General features: G+C 42.2%; 1 protein-coding gene across 3 annotated transcripts in view; it reads right to left on the bottom strand.

The window, feature by feature from the left end:
- TBC1D12 (TBC1 domain family member 12) overlaps positions 1–17,126 on the bottom strand; it is a 306,314-nt gene that overhangs the window by 222,788 nt on the left and 66,400 nt on the right. For all 3 annotated transcript variants that reach the window (XM_086922463.1, XM_086922464.1, XM_086922465.1), the window contains exon 2: positions 13,640–13,696. In XM_086922463.1, coding sequence (XP_086778589.1) covers positions 13,640–13,696 — 57 coding nt within the window. The remainder of the gene's footprint in view (positions 1–13,639; positions 13,697–17,126) is intronic.

Below are 17,126 nucleotides of genomic sequence, written 5' to 3'. Positions count from 1 at the left end.
TACTTTTTTTTGCATATGCCAGCCTCTGCCTCCTTGAAGATTATACATTTCAGCAGTTAGCTCAGCAGAAGTCAGCTCAGCTCAGCTGAAGTCTTCGTCGAATCCCCTATGGATAATCATCCTGATCCTAGCACAGTAAAACCTTCTAACGAACCCCCAGTCTGTGGAAACCACAACAGGATTGGAGGGCTCCCTTTGAAAATCTTTGTTACCAACTTCCCATCATCGTCAACATATGGTCACAGAATTATTCCAATCAAATCATATACATATTGTGTCAACAAAACTTTAGCACTTCCATGCTGGTCACCAACTAATGTAATCAAATTTACCTGTGGAAAGTGAAAGCTGAACTGAAATCAGATGAAGTTCTCAGGTTTCAATGCCTGCCACAGGACTCCAGAGGCTTTAGGATTAGCAAACAGCGTCTTGTGTGCCACATGAAAAGGTCGGGGGACAGCCTCCTCCCACCCTTGCGCTGCCTCAGGTCTTTTGCACTGCACATTGCAGAGTTCAGAGAGCCCCCAAGTAACACACCGCAGCAGCTCTGTAAGCCAATCCTGACGCTGCTCTTTACTGTTGCTGCAGCACCAGGATTGGCAGGGGCAGGGAACCTCCCCGCTCATTATTGAAACCGGGGGCTGCTGCTTTGAGTCACCGAGTAATGTGCATCTTTGGTGAGGCTGCGGTAGAAGGCTAGTGCGCATGTCAAGCAGTCTGGAGAAAGTCCACCGTCCAACCCGACATGCTTACTAAGGTGGGATGGCTTCTGTAGTAGTACACGTGCGTGTCTGATGGCAACATTGTTTCAGCTTTAAGCTCCAACCCCTCAGGACCGCACTGGCTTGGCTTTGCCTCAGGCAGCAGCGTACTACTCGATTTCACTCAGTTTACTACGCTGCAACAGCCCCTGCTACTGAAGCACTTAACATACTAGTAATGTTGATTGCCTAATAGTACATTTAATTAGGGACCAGGGGGCTGAAATAGGAGTGGGGTTACGTTCCAAAGCCCTAACAGGGGCACTGTCCCGTCTCCTAGTCGAAGTCGCTCAGTAAGCAAGGGTGCCTGCTGCAGAGGGCTGCAGATGAGGACACCAGAGAAGCTTTCATCCTTTTACTGAAGCACATGGACAATTGTTAAACGGTAAATAATTGTATTCTGATAACTTAGCCTCTGCTCTCAGCCATTTTTCCTGCCACCCCCATTTTGTGTTTCTACAGGGAATTTTTACGTTAGAAATTGCGTTTTCACTGAAAGCTGGCCATGCTGATAACATTCATGTGTCAGAGCAAGCTGCCCTGCCCTGCCAAAGGGCCTACGTGCACAGATGTTTAAACGGTTAGCCCACCAACGCATGTAACCTCCCTTGCTTATCTATGAAAGTGACGTGGGTATGGGTTTATCAGAAATCTACAGTACAGCATGTAGGCGTTGTGTAAGGGGGGTTGTGTAAGAGTTGTGTAGTGCAAACTTTGTTTGATTAATTAATATCATTACAATATAAATAGAGTAACAAACAAATACATTCAATAGAAGTGATAAAACGTCCTAGCCAGGTGGGGAGCAAGAGATGTTCAGTGTCCAAGTCTGTCGGCTAAGATAATGGAGTCCTTCTTGGTGCAGGGGGCAAGGGGCTATTTAGTAAAAGCATGAGATGGATTGTCATTTTCCCTCCTGGGGTCCGATTAGGAAAAATGCTTTGTGCAGGAAGGAGGACTGCAAATGGTTGTTTTTACTCAGTGAGAAGGCGTGATTTGCTTTAATCCAGGACAGTAGTTGGTATGACTTGAAGGTAGCTACAAATAGTTCATGAGGCCCGAGTAGGGAAAGTGCTTTGTGCAAGAAGGAGGACCTGTGCAATTGGTTGTTTTACTCAGTGGGAAGGCCTGGTTTGGCTTGATTCAGGGCGGTGGTTGGTCTGACTTGGAAGTAGCTTCAGCCTTGTCCCCATGGGAGACAGATGTTCAAGGCTAACATGTTTCTTCTGGCTAGAAGAATGACTTAATAATGAACTTTATTGTTGATAAATTAAAAACCTTACAATATAAAAACATGCATCCTGATCATAAAATGAGTTTTTTGTTGTTGAAATAATGTGTTAATTAAAACTCTACTTAGTTTCTTAACAGGTGTTGTAAGTGTTGCGTTCCGAGTTTAAGTCAGCAATTTGTTGATAGCTAACAAGGCATTGGTGTATCCCGTAATAAGGTTTCGCTCTGCTCTAACAGGACGGGAGTGGCAGCCCTGATGGCTTCCAACTGGCTTAGTGCTTTAGTTACTAATTTTATGAACCCGATATTCAGCTTTATGTTATCCGGGTTGAAGGCTGCTATTATGGCTTGTCGGCAGGATCGAATTCCAAGTTGTATCCACTCTTCTCGCAATAATAAGCATCTAGGGATGAGCATTGTTGGACATAAGCAGACTATGTGTTCCAACCCTTCGGTGTGGTAACCACACAGCCTGCATTGGATGTTGTTGTCTTTCCGGCTCCATTCTGGAAGATTTTTCAAAAAGGGCCATTCACCCATCCTCAGTGCCAGGAACTTTCGTTTCAGGTAAAGTGCTGTGGTAATGGATAGGTGAGGGGATTCTACTCCTGGGATAAAATTGGTGATTACTGCCCAGGCGTGTTTCCTTTTTGACAGCGTTGCCCTGTCTGAATGAAAAGACCACAACCTAGTACTCTTCTTGATGGCTAGCTTTAATGCAGACTGGGGGGGGGGGTTGTTCCCCAAAAGTCCTTAATGCCAAGTAGTTGTAAGCTATGCTCCAAGTGGAGCCGATATTTTTGGCTGGCATAACTTTTCTGAATTTCTTGCCAGAGTCTGGCCTCCAGTGATTCTTCCCGTGCTTGACGCAATCTATTGCAAAACTTTATGAACGCCCCTGCTTCTATGCCATGGTGATCAAGTAAGCCAAATTCCAGGCGGACTTGTGCCGGTGATGCTGAGTTTGGAAGATGAAATGCACGTTTAAAGATTTTAGTTGTCAGTTTATTTAAAAGAGTGTTTGTAGTTCCCTTCATGATCTCTTGGTCATACGTCAGGGAGTTAGATGTTTTTGCCTTTATCACTTTTAACAATGGGATAAAGCTGGGACCTAATAATTTTGTTGCTGAAGCCTCTAGAGCCGGAGCTTTGGTTCTCAGGGCTTCTTTTTGCCTAGCAAATGAGCTTCTGTAATCGAATAGTATTCCCAGGTACTTATAGTGAGATGTTGGATCAATTTTTACGTTGTCGATGTACCACCCTCCATGCGACTTCTTAGGTTTCCCAAAGGTGATTGTTTTTGTTTTTGACAGATTTAACTCTAAAAAGTTGTTTTCAGTGTAAGGGAGCAATTCATCAAGTAGCCTCTGTAGGCCCACCTTCGTATGGCTGAGCAGCACAAGGTCGTCAGCGTATAGGAGGTTACTGATTCGTACTCCATCTAATTGAGGGGGGGTGACAATTAACGGCGTCAAGGATTGGTGAAAGGTCCGATATAAACAGGTTAAAAAGGAGTGGGGCCAGTACGCAGCCTTGTTTTACTCCACTGCTGGTCTCGATCTTCCTGGAAACGTGGGAGCCTTCACCCAACTTAATTTTTATCCACGTTTTGGAGTGGAGTTGGACTATAGCTAGTAACAAGGACTGAGGTACTCCCCAGCCTTTTAGTTTTTGCCACAGTATGTCCCGAGGCACGTGGTCAAAGGCTGCTTTGAAGTCCACAAAGCAGCAGTGCAGTTGAATTTGTTGCACAGTAGCTTTCTCTATTAGGACAGATAATGACAGTAGATTAGTTGTTGAGTTACGTAAAAATGTCATAAGAGGGTTATGAAAAGTGTGATGTAACCAGGACTAAGGGGTTTTCTGATGAACTCCTGTGGTGCCTAGATTGTATAAAAGACAGACCACAAGCTGTTCTAGTTTGTTCCCTTTCAGGCACTTGACTAGTGTCCGTATGACGGAGCCATCTCATGGGATATAATACATTTGCGTTTATTTCCACTCCAGTGTTGATCTTCAGTTATTGAACCTGTAGACAAGAAGGGTGTCCCTGCACCAGTGAGACTGTTAAGAATGTCATTTCTACAATTGGCGCCCAACATGGGACCCCATTGGGGGACACAGCTGGACCAGAAGGAGGTCATTTTGACAGAACAGAAACACTGAAGGGGGCCCCGCAGATTGAGACTTGCTCTCGCGGCCAAGGTGATTTTCAGCTTATCGACCTGACCTTTGTGGCGGCTGTATTTCTTAACTGGGGCTCTTCGGTTGGCATTTTGGAGGTGATCTATTGATCAGAGGATCTGCAGGTGGGAGTTGGAGTACTGCGATCAGGTAGGATCGAATAGGTTGTCCTTTTTGGGTCTTTTGTTTGAAAAGTCATTTGCAAATGCCTTTGAAAGGTAATGTGACATTTTTTTCTCATCTTTTGATTTTGGTATAAGAGTCTCTTAATGCTACTGTTAAGAAGTATTTGGCAAACATGCCTGTTTTGAGCACACTTCATGCATTATGTTGTTGCTGCAGCAGGAAATATGTTTTAGAGGAAAGACAGCCAGCGCCTTTAGACGGCACTCCGAATTATGATATGTACATTAAATATGGTATTTCTTCCATACTGTTTAGTGCATTGTGGAACAAATATATAAAGGCCTATGCTAGTTTACCGTGGCCACTCCATGGTACTTTTGATTCAAATAAATTGCAATATATAGAGGAACAACTTTTAAAAAAGAAAAGTAGGCAGAGTATGTTAATGCTGTAGGATTAAGGAAAAAAAATATTAAAACAGAAACAAATTAAAGGAGAAAAAGATAGGGAGAAAGCAGAAGATTAAAGAACTCCAATTAAAAATGAAGAAGAAAGTGTAGAGAGAGATGAGAGATGATTTAACCTTAAATTGCAGAAAGCATATGTGACTAAGGAAGAAGGAGGACTTAAGGGTTTAGAAGAGGAGGATTTAGAATTAGAAGAAATGCTTTGTAGACCAGCCCGCTTCCTTATGCGCTAAATCCCGTCCGGACAGCGCCTCCCCAGTTACCTCCAGTAGTTCAAACGTTTCCTCCATTACCTACTGCCACTGCTGCTAACCCTGTTCTTGTTAGAAAGACTGTAGTTTGTACACCCCCCACTCCTAAACAACATCATAGATCTATCCTTACGGAAGAGGACAAAGTGGTATTATTGGCTAGGGCTTGTGCATGGGTCAGAAATTACGATATTCGATTGGATGAGGTCTTTTTGACTTTAACACAATACTCACAAATGACTCAGCAGTATATTGTAGGGGAAATGGCTAATGCACTAATAGAGGATTGGAGGACTAATATGAATGAGGAAGCTCCTCGAGAATTAATTTGGATATGTAAAAGGACAAATGAAAGAGCGCTGACCACTGCTCCCCTAAAGGTAGTGGTAGAAGATATATTTACTTAGAAAAGAAAACTTAAGAGGCTCATGTCGGCCTCAACTAAAGCTTTTCCTATGCAAGAGGCGACCCCGTGTTTTAAGCAGCTGTATGGGACAGCCAGGGTGTTAATGCGGCTGGGTTCCGCAGGGTTGTGGAATTTAATAAAATATCTACTTGTCCATGGGGCAGACTGCCTAATAAATCTACTTGCCCTGTAACAAAATCCACTTGTCCCCTTTGTGCCATGTAATGCGGCAACAAATTACGTGGCAATCTCATTAGATAAGAGTTCTGATATAGCCTCTCCGATTATGCCAGGGTTCATACCATAGTAGTGTTTGAATACTAGCGATTCCCTTATGCTGCTATGTTTCTGCAGGTCTCCATACTGGGGCTGAAGGTAGTGGTAAGCAATAGTTCCAGGGTTGGAATGCCCTTTTTAGTCTGTGCAAACCTACTAACATGCATGTTTTAAGGGGTTTCACCAATTCTGCTCTAATCATTTCCCATACTGAGAACGGTTGGAAATTTACTACTGAAAGTGCCAGACTTAAAACTTCTTCCAGGGTTGAGAAAAAAGTGGTTGAAGGAAAAGTGAACTTGAAAACATTCAGATTTTCACATTAGTAAATCTACACCTGCATATTTGCTCATGCTAAAATGCAGTTCACAAATATTTTCTGGGCCTACTTCTGGCCTATTTCTGTAAATTCTTGGGAATTCATGCAAACTGTACATATGTACTTAATGCAAGGATATATACCATGGATGCATTTTTGAGACTTTCTTTAATAATTGGGCCTCTAATTAGGCCTGGCGTTAACCATGACCTTCTGTTTTGTTTCTTATTCTCTCTCTCTCCGCCTGTCTATCAGCTGGCATCCCTGTAAGCAACAGTATTTTGCTCTTTTAGAAGAAGCATATTGGCAAGCAAAGTAGTTTTGTTCAGTGCCCAGAACCGCTGTGGCAATGTATGCTGAGACCAACATTTTTTTGTTTTGCTTTTGCCAATGCTTGTTAGAATGGTGAGGACCCAGCAGCTCCCACACTGTTAAGGTTTTACAAAAACCATGCCTAAACAAGTCACACCTTGACAAAACCAAAAGGATGACCACCAATTTCAGACCCACTAGATTTGCCAATGCTTGTTTGTTCTTTTTTTCCATATTCGTATTTAAACTGGTAACACTAATATTCCTTTCTGAATATTTTTGGGAAATACTAACATACATCAACATGTTACTAAATGATGCTGCAAAGATACCCTACCTAAAATCTTACAGTAGTTTAGCTAAATGTTTTCTTTTCTTACATGCATTTTGTTGTGAACGTTTTATTTTGAAAGAAAATAATCATCACTTTTGCTTTCAAGCTTCTGCAAATATTTGCATATAATCGGAGAGCATTCTGGGTGCATTATACAGAGCCTCATATTATTAAACTTTGAAAATGTGTGTACACTTTTATACTGGAACCACTGTCAGTAGTGCAGGCTGAGCTTAAAACATTCACTTTTAGTGCTCACCCTAATAATAAAGGTTTTGCGTTAATGAACCATATATACAAGTTTGAACAGCCTTAACACACATATTACATATAACACACACTTTACCTTAATTGCAGAGAATGCCCTTCCCAGAGCCGCAATGTGGTACTGTAAACTAGCAGCCAAAGGGTTTGTGCTGCAGGGGGTTGGGCCTACTTGTCCCAACAACAAAATGCACATTAAAACTTGTTGCCCTTGACCCCAAACAATATGTCCCGCGCGTGGGGCTATAGGAATTCCACATCCCTGGTTCCTGTTTCAATGGATTTATTCCCCTTGGAAACGATCAGACCTGTTGGCCCTTAAAATTTCTTTGCCTGACCCTAGGAAAAACTCGAGTACATTTTATGATGAACACTGCTGTTTGTCATACTGTTAGTCAACACACTGTTCCCATAAGCAAGGGCTGCCTTCCCGTACTTGCTCACAAATTACTTCCACCCAAAACATCTTTGCCTAGTTTTATTAATTTATTATTTAACTTCTAGAGCGCACTGTCACCTAGCAGGCATCCTGGCGCTGGTAGACTCAGGCAGAGGGGGGGATCATGACTAACAACAATCTAAGACATAGTTTTGGACACACAAAACATCTTTGCCTAGTTTTGGACACACAATCTGCCATCACAGTATTTTTACAGAACGGGTGGCGGTAGATCCACTAATGACAATGCATTACCAAACCCACATTTCTTGCTATAACGACGTCAATGGACCAGTTCTGTAGAGTTCTGAATGTATAAGACACCTCATACTTAAGATTTATGAACGTATCAATGAACAGATCATGGAGATACTTGAAGCTATCAAAGCTCCAAAGCTGGAGATTAATGAACATATTCTTGAGTCCGCACTGAAGATTTGTCATCAATCAATGTGTATCTACTGATGGTAGCTACCGGATAATTATGGATCTTTAAAGATATCGCTAACCGAACTAATAGTTTTCTTCTTCTTTTATCGAGTTCATGTCTTTAGGAGATTTGGTTCCATGATAGTCTCAGAAAGGCTAAGGAGGCTAAGACACTTATGAGTCAGAATGGGAGATTGTCAGCCTTAAAGCACCTTCTTCCATGCCCAAAGTGTTTCTGAAACATTTTTGTTTTTAAAAATGTTCGCAGAAGAGTGTCACCCTGTTATAATGCCATTATCTGTGTTTTGGATATATATTGACTAGTTCCTCCAAGATGGACACATGGCTGTTTCGGTCTCCTGTTCTGTCCCCGATGTCATTCCTCAATGTTATAACTGTAACTTTATAACCACTTAATGTGTATTGTTCAACTATGACTTTTGTGAATCCCCACATCAACGACTTGTAAAAGAACATGTAAGGCGCTTAGGGTCTAGCTAGCACTATATAAAACAAAAAAAAAATAATAATAATATTTACCTTCTTCCTTTTGTTTGAAAACAACTGTTTTGGAGGTGTTTTACCAGAAGAAGTAAAGAACAGTCATACAACTCATAGATGATGGTCTGAACCATTACAGTTTGCTGTACGGTATAGGAAGGGAAGCAAACCAAGCTATAAGAAAAAACCCGACTACACTCTTACCGATGGGCTGCAGCAGTTACAGAACACCACAAGCCCTGTTACCACAAGGGAGGCACCTAAATTGTACCTAAATTTAACTGTGTCATGCATGCTAACATGGGTGTTTGCGACCACTGTGGAATATACAAAAGAAGCTGTACTGCTTTTACACAAAAGTAAAGAGCATTTTATTAAAAAGTCACATGACATGACAACTCCAACCTATGAAATGTTTGGACAGACAGCAGCATAAAGAACCAGGATCTTTCTACATCAAAGAAAACATATATCACCCATTTGTAAACATTATCGGAGTTCAAGAAAAAGTCAAAACCACATGTGACACGCAGCACAAGTTGTCATGCTTCATCACACATGTTGTCAATAAAAAAATGCTGCAATAGTCTTTCTACTGTAGCTCTGTAGATTCTATAGACACTGTAATACTGAATAGTACATAGTCTTGTGACTGAAAGAGTTGACCAAATCTAAAAAAAAGCCTTGGAAAAGCCAGTAGCTTTCGCCTATGAGCACTGTTGGCTCTGGCAAGGTTTTGTAGCCATGCTATACAGCAGTGCAGGTCCATTGCAATGTGACTAAAGAACATTTTTAAGAGTGTGACACCTCCCTGAAATGTCTACTCCACGAACAATTGCCAACACTTCAAGTCCAGATTCACAATTTATAGACAAGCTGTCTTGGATAGTCAAGTTGCTAGAGTGCATAAGCAACTGGCCCCTTATTAATGTGTCATGTACATTACCAAACTTACAGTCAATGCTAACTTCTTTAGTTCCGCAACATAATTATCAGCCGATTCACCTTTGTTTATGTTGAAAACATTTATAGCGAATGATGCCCATACACACCTTAGATGTGAAGTAGTTATCAAGATCTTTCAATGCTGCTGTAAAAACATTAACCTCACCACTAAAAACTGCTTCTGGCAGGCAGTTGTAAGATTTCAATCCAACTGGCCCTAAAGAGTGCAAGAGAATTCTTGTGTTTTGTCCCACAGATATTTATTTTCCTCATCAATGGCGCTGATGTAATTGTCAAAATAATTCTTCTGCTCTACCCAACAGATAGCTGGATCCACTCCAGATGCCCAGAACGCATGCGGCAGCCTGAGTGAGAATTTTTATTTATGCCATGTTAACCGCATAGAACTCGCATATCCGATTCTTCTGCGTTCTCACTCCCACCCAGTAAGGGGGCATGCTTACCAAAATACACAACTGTACTAGTGGTAACCAGTCTATAGAGCAATAGCACTTGACAACAGGGTGTAATATAACCCTTGCCTGTTTCCTGTAGCATTATTGTGCAGTTGCTCACCATAGCCTTGAACTTGCTTAAACTGTTCCCCCTTCTTAAACAGTTCCCCTTAAACTTGCAGACAACATTAAATGGTCTGTGTCCCAGATGCGACCTCCGTACAGTAAAGTGGCCCAATAAATCCAAAATGGCCTCCACTCAAGGTCACGTTGTGTCGTGGCACTTGGGGTCACATGTGCGTAGAGCAGCACATGCACACAGCTGCTGCCGAGGAGACGCGTGCAGAGAGTGCTGCCGAAGATTCCAAGAATCCTGTTTGCCATTCGAAGAATGAGCCCGAGGTAAGTGATTATTAAGGTTCTGAATGCTGTGTTCAGTCTTCAGAACACAGAGTAAATAACAGCACACGTACTTGCCAGACCTCATCTGTCTTGGTCACGGGTGCCGCTACTTGGTCCACAGCAGTGCTCAATTCGTCAGTCAGCTTCTCCAAAACAATAAGTCCACAGGCCGCTCCACATAAATTCACACAGGACATAAATACATTTTTTAAATACACCCCTTGCAAGCTCGTCACCAATTTATAGTGTGGTGCTTCGCAAAGACACATGTGAAGCTAGTGGTATATGTAGAGGTTTTTTCATGCTCCGCTCATACAGGAAACAGGTCTGCTTGGTCCCACCACATCAGATCATCTAACACAGAATGCGGAGCAGTGGAACCTCGCCATGTCATGCCTACAAACAGGCATTTCATGTTTCTGGAATTTGGTACAAACTATAACATCTTAGCATCCTCCGTTTAATACGACCTGTGACTTTGTCAGACTTTCTTCTCTCTGCTCTCCGCCCCATCAAATTTGAACTAGTTTAATAGATTCATCCTGCGCCCTATAAATGGGGTGCCAACATTTTGAACACAACTATATGAGATGCATACATTTGGGGAGAAATGAGACATGCAATACAAGCCCAGCTACAAAGCAACAACATGCTAAACAATTTAGTCAAAGAACAAAACTGTTACAGCACACCCTTTATAATTTATAATAATCCAAACATAGTATTGGATACGTTCCAGACACAGTCCAAATTCTAGGGCAATTATCAACAACAGTTCATACGGACAATCTAATGAGGCATCCAGCATACAGCAAGTAGTCCAAAGAGGTCATCTGTTAATTTTCGATTTCTTCTTATTAATTTTCTCAAAAAGTTTTCCCAGCACACGATCTTGCCGACACGTGTTTGGTCAAAGAAAAATCCTTTTAAAAATCTCATTGGGCTAATGTATATGGTTACATTTGATTTGCTGTGAGGTTTTATCTTCTATTGTCATATGGGAATCTGTATGACAAGTTTGAAGGCTAATAGCAATTTATTTTACTGTATCAACTTTTAAACTTTTGTATTATCATAGATTCCTTAATGTATTAGGTTTAATTTTCCAGCCTTGAAAAAGTCTAGGATTAGACTAAACACGTGTCGGCAAGATCGAGTACTGAGAAAACTTTGAGAAAATTAATAAAAAGAAATTAAAATTTGACAGATGACCTCTTTGAACTACTTGCTGTATGCCGGATGTCTCATTAGATTGTCTGTATGGACTGTTACCGATATTTGCACAAGAATTTGGACTGTGTCTAGAACTTATCCAATATTATATTTGGATAATTATAAATTAGAAAGGGTGTGCTGTAACCGCTTTGTTCTTTGACTAACGTGTATGCATGTTAGGTTCTAATATGCTAATAGCACCTTTTGGTAGTAGGTGTTTCAAGCTACCTTAGCACCCTGACCCATCTGTGGGGATAGATTGATTCACATTTGTTTAGCTAAGGATAAAATACATACCATAGATTGATTGTGCGGTTTGTTCCCTTTCAGAGGCCACTCCTACCTACTCTCGCTTTCATAAACATACTAAACAAAATGGGTGTTTTACAGTTTACAGTGCAGATGAAGAGCGGCACAAGGGGAGGCAGTAGTAATACATTATCAAGCATAGAGTTTAGAGTGGAATAAGGAACAGTGTTGTAGCAGCTGACACCGAGGTTCAAGCGAGGAGAAGAGCAACAGAGGTGTAGTATAGGAAAAGGAATTATTATGGGGTGGTCTAGAATCCAGGTGGTTACCACAGTGTGAGGGGTTGAACGAAGAAGTCCGTTTTCAACATAATGTGTAAATGGAGAAGGGATGGAGCCTTGGTGATCCAATGTGGGATCATGTTCCATATCCCAAAAACACAGCAAAAGAAAGCTTGGAACCTTGTTGTTTCCTTCTTCCATTTCCTGCTTTCAAGTCAGCTGATTCTGCTGGTTGTCTGCGCTCCACCCATTGTTTTATAGCGTCGCCAGTTCTAGTTATGTGGCAGGAGTGACTGTCTTTTATACCAGATTTAAAGGGGATTCGGGTCTGCAGTGGGAGAGATTGGAGGTCTCAGAGAGTCCGTTAGATAAGGATGTACTTATAGGAAGCATGCTGCAACGTGGATAGCGTGTTTATACTTTTATACAATTTCTTAATGTTTTAGATAGTTTAACACCATTTGCAGTTGGTGTTATTTCCGCCACCACCATCTCTTACATACATGAAATAAACATCCTTGTGCTTAAGAGGTGGTAGAATAAGTCTCTGGGTGGCACCAGCATGATTTTGAGAAAGTTGTAATGAACATTAGGAATGGGACTGGTGAAAGGAAGATATCAAGAGCGGCTGGGATTAAGCTACTCTGTACTTCAAACGGGGTTGGGGGGTGAAAGTTGCACTTTGGAGACTGCGAAGCTCAGAATTGGATATCCATTAGATATGTTACATCTTTGTGGATGAAATCATGAAAAAGGAAGTAGACAGGTAGAAGAATGGCTGAGACAAATCTCTGCCGGCTAAGTGGCTGTTCCCCACCCAAGTCTTCGGCAGTGGCAGATTTGGGGAGCATTACACGGTCAGAGTTACAATGACCCTGAAGTACCTTTAACACCTGTGAACAACAAATACAAGAAGAAGGGAAAAAAAAGGTATCTGCCAGCCTAACTGCAGATGAAAAGCAAGGAGTCTGGCCTCCAAATAAGGGTTCAGAAGCTGTAGGACTACCATAGGAGAAAATCATCTTTTTGCCCTGAGGTTGCCCAAAAAAAGTATCTCCATGCCCTTGTGGAAGGAACAGAGTTGGGAGACTGTGTTGAACTTAGTCCCGCCTGGCCTGCTCCTTGCCGATCGTCTGAAATAGTATTTTTACATTTATGCTTTAACATTTTTTAAACATAATGGCTCGTTCAGAAGCGAATGTGTGGTTATCACCTGAGGTTTCAGCGAAATGAGGTATACAAGGGCACGATGGTAAACTGTGGCATTTGCACTATATTGAGAAACATAACAGCAATGGGGCTCGGTTTATAAAGAAGTCATTGTGTTAAAATACATGCATAAATTCTGAAGTAGTACCCGGAGTGCATTTAAAAAAAATAAGATACTACTAATTGGAGTTTTTTTTACTATAAATTGATCCACTTACATCACGGCTGTTTTTTGTAGCATATTAATGTAGAAAAAAATTAGCTCTGCAAAATACTGGACTACACCAACTAGAGTGCGTGATTTTAAGAGGTTGTGAAAACTGACGTTTGATTCAACCACTTTCTTACTTATGGAAATGGGACAAACACAAACTATATACATCTTGTGAACCGGTTCCTAAAACTAACCCATGTGAAGCAGCAAACACCTTGAAAATTAGAGCTGATCGAATAAGAGATTTATAGCTAGACGAAGAGAATGATATTTAACTTGACAGTCGAGAATCACACCAAACAGCAACATTTAAAAGCATGCAGATACAAGCCAAATAGGAGCAAAAAAAATTTAAGGAATGTCATACCCCTGTGCTTGTAAGATTTGGCGTGGATACGGATGTTAGATTGCCAGGAGCGCCATCCTAATGAGAAAAACAGAGAGAAAACTGTGAGAACTTGGAGGAGTAAAACTATCTTGTAGGTTTTCTGGAAAACGAATCTGCATATTTATTTTATATACTTTTACATCCGAAGACTTTGCCTACTTAAGAATTTACTTTACTGGAAATAAAGCAATTTGAGGCGCATTGAAATAAACACATCGTATTACCGAAGCAAATTAGGAAGAAAATAAGCCCTGGCAAAGCCAATAGGATTAGCATTGGTTACCGGCCCTCGGGCCTTCACAAAGCCAGTTGTTTTCTCACAGTTTTTGTAAACATTTTTTCTTACGGTCCCAGGTCCCTCCAATATATAAAACTAACAGTAGCTAAACGCAAAATTATTTGGGGGCTCACAAAGCACGCTTTGCCGTTTCAGTCCCTGGTAGTGAAAGGGGCTACTCTGTGTGGACAACTCTTTGTGAAACAGCAGAATGCAGTCACTCACAGTGAAGCTACCCAATTGTCATATTGCTCCTTGCTCTAGTGGTCGGAAAAAAGCATGTAATTGACAACAGATCTCTGGGTGAAGAGGGAAGCTGAAAGCCGCTGTTAACATTATATTAATGTACATTTTCAGTAAACCTAAATGTTCGCTCTTTGTGAAGGAGAAGAACGCTCTAACTCGCAGTGAAGTCAGCCAAAGGCTGACATATCCTGAACCATTGCCTCATGCTGTGTGCTGTAGTGGGCGGAAGAAACATGTTAATTACAAAAACAGACCAAGGGATGAAGGCTCGCTTTGTAAGTACCTTAAAAGCAGAGAACTTCAGACCCATGATTTTAAATACATATAAACTATTAAAATGCTCCTACATATTTTAGGAGGCCTTAAAATTACAGGATTGCACCAAATGACCTCAAACTGCTCAATAGTACGACTTCGTTTTCCATAAGTATACCTCAACAGCACTGAACCGAAAAAACACGTCAGCCGTAACTCAAATACATACCACAAATAAACATGAGTAAGTAGCTTGCGGTACTCATCAGCAACAACAACTTCCTTTCAAGCGAACGGGGAAGGAGTCTGGAAAAGTCAGGAGTCTAAAGGCATGGTACACTCTGTGCCGAAGGTTCCCTGCTAGACCGCTGAAGGCAGCCTGTTGAGCATCTTTAATTTGTTGGGCTTGGCAAGAGACGAACATACAACAAGGGCTGACACATGCCAGAGCGTGGGTGGCTCTTTACTCCTGGCAGTGGCCCCTTCAATATAACAGGGGGAGTGGTACAGAGTGCCCACACAAGTGGTGGCCAGTCCACATGAGGCACATCCTTCAAATCACACTTACTATTCGCCACAGTAATAAAGAAGACTGTCTGAACTACTTAATTACGGACATGAACAATGTGCCCAAGCATATTACACACGCACACATTGACCCACTTCCGCTCTCATGGCAAGAATCTGAGCAAGGGCAGGGGCCGCTTAGGGATACCAGATTTTTTTTCTCTTTTTTGCAGGGATGTCACACTGAACGCTCTGCCACCAGCAGTGTAAGCGCCAACCAGGCCCTCCCTCCTCCCACTACTTGCTGAGTTTAGCTGACAGTTTGTCCACTCAGCCAATGTCAGGAAAAGGCAAGGCACTAGGGCTAGACAGGACAAAAGCTGGAATCTACCTATCTATGCCTTCTGCAGCCCAGAACTAAGCTAGCCAGCTTTGGTCCAGCCTTGCCCTTTCCAAGCCCTGGCTCGTGACCCTGCAGTTATTTAGCTCCAGTTGTTTTGCTCTTGAATCTAAAAAGGTGTGTGTCTAACCGGTCTCTTCCTGCGACCCCTATGTCCGTAGTTTGTTAATATTCTCCAAGTTTGGGGCGCTGCAGTTTTTTAAATTACATTGGCTTGTGGAACGGTTACCTGTTATCACCACACACATCGAACGACCAGCGTGACTTCTTAACTGGACTCAAAAGGTGAGTAAATGAATTTGAAAGGGAGAGCTTCCCTGTGCCCTTTTGTCGAATTCGGCAGGTCTAAACATCTGAGCGCCAGTGATCAGTGACCTGCTTCTAACCTCTAAAGTGTGTTTATTTTTCAGGCGCTGATAGGAAGTCAGATCGCTCCATGAATTCTAAGAAAGCAAATGCAGTGCTCATGATGGTCACCTGAGGATTACTTCATTAATACTGTGTTTACATAAGCAACACTGTTATGCCTTGTTTTACTAATGAAACAATGTAGTTTATTGAACAAATGTGACTGTCCATTTTCCTCCCACCCAAAACCCACCCACCGAGACCTGCGGAGAAGGTCCCCCCCCCCTACTCCCCCTAGTACCTACCCCAGCCGGGGAAGTACCGACCTTCAGCTTCAGCTGCCGTTGGAGAGGCAGCTCTTGTAGAAGATCGCCCTGACGGGCCCCCACCCCCCCTCCCTTCCTTCTCAAGCCCCTGAATAGACTTGTCCCAAGACAACAAAACATTTTTTTTCCCCCCTTTTCTTTTCTTCCTCTTTTTCTTCCCCCTTTTCCCCTCCATTCTTTTCTATCCGTTCTTTAAATGACCTAAACAGCGACAAATTGGGATTAACCCTCCAGACAGCGACGCTTTAGCAACCCAGCCACCTCAGCAGTTTATCAATCCCCTTAAAAAGAAAAAAAAAAAACAACAAAAAAAAAGATGGGGGAGAAAAGCAGAAACCCCGGAGAGAAAATGGGAGAGGGAAAGGAAGGAGAGAGATCCCTGTGGAACTCTTGTAATGATATGTCTCTAATTTTTATCTGACTTGATATTGACTAAGAAAGCTTCAGCCTCCTTAGTTTCATTGAAAAAATGAGTTCGCCCATTTTTTATGACTTTGAGGCGTGCAGGTTCTTGCAGAAATACCTGGGCACCACAAGCTTTGAGGGATCAATCAGTTTACGGAAGTGCCACCGTCTGTCCATAGTGTCCTTGCTTAAGTCCGAGCGGGTAAAGAGCGACAGACCCCCGACCAAGATTGGAGAGTTAGGACGTGCTCTCTGCCAGACAGCTTGTCGCAAAAGGAAATTCCCAAAATATATTAAAAAAGGGGCGAGGGAACTGAGCATCTTTGTTTCTCTGAAATAATGGCAGCCGGTGAGCACGTTGTATTTGAGAGTCCCAATCCCAGTCGGCCAGGTCGGGGAGAGCATTCTTAAGTATGCCAACGACATAAGCCCTCGGGTCTGATCCTTCCGATTTTTCCGGGAGCCCAAAAAGTCTCAGGTTAGAGCGTCTTTGTCTATTCTCCAAATCTTCGACTTTCCTTTGAAGACCAGAGATCTGCTCTTCATGTTTTTCGGATGCCGAAGCCACCTTGGTGGTAGTCTCTTCCACCTCCACCAACCGCTGTTGTAACTCAGTTGTTTCTTGCGAGATCCCACCGATTTTAGCCGTAAGTTCAAAAAGAGAAGACTGCATCTTATTATTATCTTCTCTCAGTTGAAGGT

Source organism: Lissotriton vulgaris, chromosome 5, assembly GCF_964263255.1.
Source record: "Lissotriton vulgaris chromosome 5, aLisVul1.2, whole genome shotgun sequence".
NCBI classification, from domain to species: Eukaryota; Metazoa; Chordata; class Amphibia; order Caudata; family Salamandridae; genus Lissotriton; species Lissotriton vulgaris.
This window is presented reverse-complemented; position numbering and strand designations above follow the sequence as displayed.